This window comes from Belonocnema kinseyi, chromosome 8 (assembly GCF_010883055.1).
Source record: "Belonocnema kinseyi isolate 2016_QV_RU_SX_M_011 chromosome 8, B_treatae_v1, whole genome shotgun sequence".
NCBI lineage: Eukaryota > Metazoa > Arthropoda > Insecta > Hymenoptera > Cynipidae > Belonocnema > Belonocnema kinseyi.
The window spans coordinates 70,277,333-70,284,501 of NC_046664.1; the positions used below are offsets into that span (position 1 = coordinate 70,277,333).

The 7,169-nt window shown below is 29.4% G+C and overlaps 1 protein-coding gene across 2 annotated transcripts in view; it reads right to left on the reverse strand.

Annotated features, from left to right (window-relative positions):
- Positions 1-4,790: 4,790 nt before the first annotated feature.
- LOC117178021 (sodium- and chloride-dependent transporter XTRP3) overlaps positions 4,791-7,169 on the reverse strand; it is a 94,744-nt gene continuing 92,365 nt past the window's right edge. The window contains exon 12 of one of the 2 annotated variants that reach the window (XM_033369214.1): positions 4,791-6,398. In XM_033369214.1, coding sequence (XP_033225105.1) covers positions 6,258-6,398 — 141 coding nt within the window. In that variant the 3' untranslated portion in view covers positions 4,791-6,257. The remainder of the gene's footprint in view (positions 6,399-7,169) is intronic. The other variant, XM_033369215.1, reaches the window with a different exon arrangement.

Here is a 7,169-nt window from a genome sequence, read left to right on the forward strand (position 1 = left end):
AAAGGAAAAAATTTTAACCAAATTGTTGAATTTTTAATATAAAAACTTCAATTATTTAAAAAAATTCATTTCTTAACAACAAAATTAATTTTCAACAAAATAGTTCAATTTTTAAGCCTAACAGAAAAATTATCTAGAAAACATTTCAATTTTTAACCCGAAAAAATGAATAAAAAAAAGAGTTAATTTTGAACTGAATACTTGAATTTTAAACTAAAAATTATCAATTTTTGACTAAAAATGGAATAGTTACATTTGAAGTTAATAAAATTAATTTTCAACTAAAAGAAAAACGAAATTTTAATAAAGTAGTTTAACAAAATAGTTCAATTTGGAACCCTTTAATTAATTTTTTAAACAAAAACGGTCGATTTTAAATAAAAAATTTATTAGTTGAATTTTCTGTGAAAAAGATAAATTTGCAACCAAAAATAGACTACTTACATTTTTTAATTAAAAAATGAGTGAATTTTTTTTCTACAAAATAATAAAATCTGTAAGCAGTAGGCTTTTCTTACAGGGTTCTATTAATTCAATTCACATACAAGCTCGTAAAAATTCTGCACTCGTAAAAAAATCACTAATTTTAATTGTTTCATGCATTTAAAAAATTGTTATTCACATTCTCTGAAAACCTACCTACAGTAGACAATGAAAACTACAGTTTATAATAATTAATTAACAGCACAAATATACGTAAATTAATTAATTTTAAATTTAATTTACTCAAAAGTATCTTGTCTCAACTTTTGGTGCAATGCAATTAATTTGTACATACATTAGTATTTTAAATTAATCATTATCCTCTCAAATTTGCATTATCCACTGAAGGAAGGTTTCCCATGTATTTTCCACGTGTTGATTATTTTATAGTTATAATATTATTCATTATATTATGCGTTAAACGCTCCCCTCTACGTCACAAAATCTGTACCTCCTCCCCCTTGGATTGTATTGTAGTTTTTGAACGGCCCTTATTCTGAAAAAATTTCTACTCGCAATCTGATCAATATCCTAATAAATACAATTTCAACGCTTTCTTGGCTCTGTTATCTTAAACTATGCAAAAATGTAGTTGGATCTACTTAATCTACAATTGAGATCTCAGAAATTAGATCATGATCCATAATTATTTGATTGAGCTCTGATTGATTAAATGTCCCAATTTATTAAATCAATTAATTGGTTGTACACATCATGTAAAGGGGGAGGGGCGGTAAGGCCGGTTTTTGGCCTAATTTATTTTTGGACCAAAAAATCTGAAAAAATCGTGGTAGTATCTTATAAGTATCCCGAGTCGATTGCACGCTAAACGGACTACCCTCCACCCCCAGCCACCCCCACCCCCCCTACAAATATAGGAAACAGCACTACCCACCAACTGTATTTTCGAGAGATTCGACACTCTTAAACATGTATTCTGAGGTTAGCTCGGGTTTACTATAGTTTTCGGGGTCGACGAATACAAATCTGGCGTCCTTTGACTTTTATCGCGTCAGGTTCAAGGTCATTGGAAGGTCAAATCGAAAGAAAACGGTAAAAAATCCAAAAAAATACGTTATAGGTTTTTGGAGTCGCTAATTACGAATCTGGCATCCGTTGAACTCTATCGCTTCAGGTTCAAGGTCATTTGAAGGTCATTTGAAGGTCAAATCTAGAAAAAACCGGTAAAATTTTTTTTTTTAAATATGTTATAGGTTTTTGGGGTCGCTGATTACAAACCTGGTGTCCGCTGACCTTTATCGCATAATCAGCGACCCCAAAAACCTATAAAATATTTTTTTAAAAATTTTTTTACCGTTTTTTCTTGATTTGACCTTCAAATGACCTTAAAATGACCTTGAACCTGAAACGATAGAGTTCAACGGATGCCATATTCGTAATTAGCGACTTCAAAAACCTATAACGTATTTTTTTGGATTTTTTTACCGTTTTCTCTCGATTTGACCTTCCAATGACCTTGAACCTGATGCGATAAAAGTCAAAGGACGCCAGATTTATATTCGGCGACCCCGAAAACCATAGTAAACCTGAGCTAACCTTAGAATACATGTTTAAGAGTGTCAAATCTCTCGAAAATACAGTTGGTGGGTAGTGGTGTTTCCTATATTTGTAGGGGGGTGGGGGTGGCTGGGGGGTGGAGGGTAGTCCGTTTAGCGTGCAATCGACTCGTGATACTTATAAGATACTACCATGATTTTTTCAGATTTTTTGGTCCAAAAATAAATTAGGCCAAAAACCGGCCTTACCGACCCTCCCCCTTTATTATTTAGAGTTGCCAGGGAAAATTTTTAGATAAGGAAGTCCAACTACATTGTGTTTGTCGCATTTTTAAAAATACTCCATTTTTTTGTGACTCTTTATAACAGAAGAATATAATATGCTATAATATATCTTTCGTCATAAAATCTCTTTCGTCTTTTCTGTTCATTTTGGATCACATCGTAGCTTACAATACATTTCATTGGTCTTAGGATAGCTTATGATTATAATTATTTACAAGTGAAGAATCGGGCGACCAAGAATAAACGGATCTGATTAATTGATATTTTTTATGAAAAGTTTGGACAGGAATATTTATAATTAAATCATTAAATATTAATGAAACGTTACAATCATGATGATAATTGTTTTGTTAGAATTTTCGATTTGATAATGATGGTAGTCAGTTTTTAATTTTCGATCAGGGGAAACCTGCCTACAGTGGATAATCATTAATAAACAGCGCAAATATACGTCAAATAAACTATTTGAAATTTAACTAACTAAAAATTATTCTATTTTATAAGTCTTAATTATTGATAAAATTAAATTATTTATTTTACACATATTAGTATTTTTAAATAATGATTATCCACTGTAGGCAGGTTGCCCTTAATGCTATACTTCCGTATATTGATTGTTGTTCGCGCCGAAATTTTTTTTTAAGTCCAAATATTAGCAATCAGCAAAATTCGCAAAGTTTCAATTATTTTTCTTGATTATGCATTCCATTTTTTGAAAGAAAGAGATCAGTGTTTTGCAATGTATAAAAAAATCTTGGGTTACAAAATATGAATGGCAATTAATAATAAATTAAGATTGGAAGTTCAGTTGTTAGAGAAGTCCATAAACTAAGTTATTAATTCCGGAAAATTCCCCCCTCACCCCAAGTTTATGACCGCACTTTTGCCCCCCTCCCTTTATTATGAAATACTTTATATTCTTTGATTTCAAGTCGAGAAGATTAAAATTCAATAAGGAACAGTTGAATCTTCAACAAAAAGACGAATTTTTTAGAAGACGGTTTTTTTTGTATGCAAGATGACTTTTCAGTTAGTAAAATTAAACCAAAAAAACTGATTTTCATCAAAATGCTTGAATGCTTATTCAAATAGATGAATTTTTTAATAAAAAAAGATTTATTTTTAACCAAACCATTACATTTTCAACTGAAAAATATATTTTTTGAACCAAAAATGCAATCTTCAATTTTCTCGTTTAAAAAATTAATTTTCAAAGAAAAAACAAGTTTTTAATACAATAGTTAAATCTTAAAATAAATGTATGAATTTGCAATCACGAAAGATGAATCTTAAAACAAATAGTTCAATTTCCATCTAAAAAAAATATTATTTTAACCAAAAATGGAATCGTCAAATTTACAGATTGAAAAATTACTTTTCAATGAAAAAAAACGATTTTTAAACAGAATATGTGAAGTCTTAACCAAATAGTGGAATTTTCAACTAAAAAAAATATTTTTTGGATTGGAAATGGAGCCGTCAAATTAACCGATTGAAATATTAATAAAAAAATATTTCTTATCAAATCAAATCTTATCAAATTTTCAAATAAAAACGATACTTTTCAAATAAAAAACGAAAGCGTCGAATTTACAAATTAAAAAATTAATTTGGAACAAAAAAAAGCAACGATATTTTAACAAAATAGTTGAAGTCTTAAATAAGGGGATGAATTTGCCTTTAAGAAAAATAAATCTTAAATGAAATAGTTTAATTTTTTAAGAAAAAAAGATATTTTCAAACAAAAAATTAAGTCGTCAAGTTTCCAGATTAAAAAATTAATTAAAAAATAATAATAATAAAAAGTTTAATCCTTAATCAAATAGATGAGTTTTCTATCAAGAAAAACATATATTAAACCAAGTAGTGAAATTCGCAATAAAAAACGATATCTTTTGAATCAAAAATAGAGTCGTCAAATTTACAGATGAAAAAATTGATTTTCGTCATTAAAAAAGCGATTTTTTAAAAAAATAGTTAAATCTTCAACCAAAAAGATCAATTTTTTTACCAAATATTTGAAATCGTTAAATTTTCAGGTAAAGAAATTAATTTTTGCTCGAAAAAACAACAAATTTTACAATACAAAAGTTAAATTTCTAACCGTAAAGTTAAATTTTTAATCAAGAAGATTAATGTTCTACCGAAAAGTACACATTTTTAACGAAGTATATCAATTTTCAAGGAAGCTGTTAAATTTTAAAGCCAAAAAGATAAATTATCTACAAAGCGGTTGAATTTTCTACCCAAAAATACCATTTCTTAATAAATAAGTTAATTCTCTATCAAACAGTCAAATTTTCATTGAAATAAAGAAAATTTCATCAGTTTGAACCAAATAGTTGAATTTTCATTCAAAAATATCAATTTTCAAGGGAAAAGTTAATTTTTCAAGCAAATAGTTTAATTTTCTGCTAAATTGTTTATTTTTCGAATTGAAAAAGAAGAATTTTGAACAAAATAGTTTAGAGGAAAAAGGGTAAGTTTTTTTAAAGCAGGGAGAAAAAAATAGTTACAACAGGCGACATACGCCTACAAAATTTCACTTTCTCGCCTAGCCTCGCCTCGAATCTCGTCTCGAATCTCGTCTCAAACCTCGCCTCGAATCTCGCCTCGAATCTTGTCTCGAATCTTGTCTCAAACCTCGCCTCGAATCTCTTTTCAAATCTCGAGTCAAACCGAGGAGCTACACACTACGAAATTCGTAAATTTAAAAACTGTAAGTGCGGCAATCTGTATTGAATTCTTATAGAAGTTTTCAAGATTTCGTTGAGATTTCCGGGAATTCCAGGATTTCCGATGCTTCTCGCAGTCAGAACTGAGAGATTTGATCAGTCAGAACTGAGAGATTTCCAAGTGATCATCCAAGAGTTCTCTTAAGAATTCGAGCGAAAAAACCTAACATTTCTTAGTGAGTAGCCCCTCGTCTCGAACCTCGTCCCGAATCTCGTCTCGAGTTCTGAAAAATTGCAATGGACGGATATCCGATGGAAACTACAAGAGTTATTGCCCTGGGCTACAAAACCCTAAAAAGAAGAATTATTTAAAAAAGCGGAAAAGAGGGGCCATCGTTCGCAAAAAAATCCTTAAATTGATAGCGTAGTTTATGGACAACTCCTTAGATTTTCAGTTTTTCTTTTGTTTTTTTTGTCTTGATCATCCCATGAGAATAATGTATAATTTAGAAAGCCTTTTTAATAAATTTTTTGTATAATCAGGCATAATTTTTAGAAAATGATTGATTTTCAAAATTTTCTTGTCGAAATTGAATAAGTTGGATTTCTTTTGAATATAAGTTTAAAGAGCCAAAAAATGGCTGAGTTTTTTCCTTAAAATCTGATAAAGATTTCATTAAAGAGCAGACAGCATCGACACCATGTCAACTATTATAATACTAAACTATTGACCGTTTTTCCTTTTATCTTTTAGCGAAACTATCGCTAATTGGCAGTTAAATTCCTTCAGTTTGTTCGCTCATCAAACAAAATTTAGCATTTCATTTGACTACTTACAATTTACAGAAACTTACAACTAAATCTAGCAGTATAAGTTTGCAGATAAATAAAATAACATTTTTAAACAATAAAAGTGGAAGAGACATTTTCAAGACTGTAAAATTGGGCGGAGTGAAAATGCTGTAATTATAATCAAATCATTAGAAAGAAACAAAAAATGTTTGTGATGCTAAACCGTCACTGTAAAACACTTTTGTAAAATAGTTAAAAAATTGGAATTCTTCACATAGAACTAGTACATTATATTTGCTATAAATTAAAAAAATAAATATAAAAAAACGTCACAGAAATTATTTTCAGTTTATATTTAAAAACAATAAGTTCATTTAACATTTTTTCTGCAAACTTGATTTTTACACACGTTCACTCACGAAACTACAATTCGTCATTCTATTCTACTCGTTTTTATCACTCTCACATTTTCCCGCATATTTTAACCAAAATTCGGAAAATTGAGCTAAACTCTGAAGTTTATGACCTCCATTTCAAAGTTTTTCCCCCTATTTTTCATTCGGGGTGGGGCATTGTTGTCGTCATCGCTGTCGATATTTTCATCCTCCTCAGGAAAATCTTCAAGTCGATCGTGATAGTCGTCAATCTAAAAATAGAGCAAGAATTATTTTCGGAAAATGGAAAATTTTTAACGAAAAAATGAAGACACAGTTTGCAGATTAGTGTGGTCCAAAAATGCATTGGAAAATTTTTTGTTTCGAATTTCTATGCATCGCGCCGAAATTTGTACGAATCCACAAAAAAATAAATCCACTTAAAAAAACACTTCTGCTAAAAATTAGCCATAGAATGCGAATAACGTATTAATTTTTAAATATCACTTCCATAAGTCTGTTTTAAGGGGTCCCAAAAAACCACATAAGTGAAAAAAGGGTTTTGCGAGTTTTTAGCGTTAATTGTTTTTTTTTAAGGTTGACTTTAGTAAAAATTGTTTCTAATACAGAATATACTGCTTTTTACTGCTAATTAGCTGCTTAGACAAATTGTTTAAACAATTTATAATTTTTTTTAGCAATTTTCTCTAAGAATAGGGATAAGAAGTCGCGGTTTTTGCAAAATTTATCTAATTTGTGTACAATTTTCAAATAGAGTGAGGTAATAGTTAATTAATGTTAACAAAAATAATTGTTTAAACGATGCATTATTATTAATGCAATTTAACAGACATGATTATTTAAATGATTGATTATTGTTTATAACTACGAGGGTAGTTCAATAAGTCCTTAGAATGACCAACAGATGGCGCGCGAATCGGTCCAAATCATCTTTTTTCAGTCAGCACCACTCCCGACTAGATATATGGTGCAGTCACAGTCCACATCTTCTGAGTTTACGTGTTTTTATAACCAATTGAAAA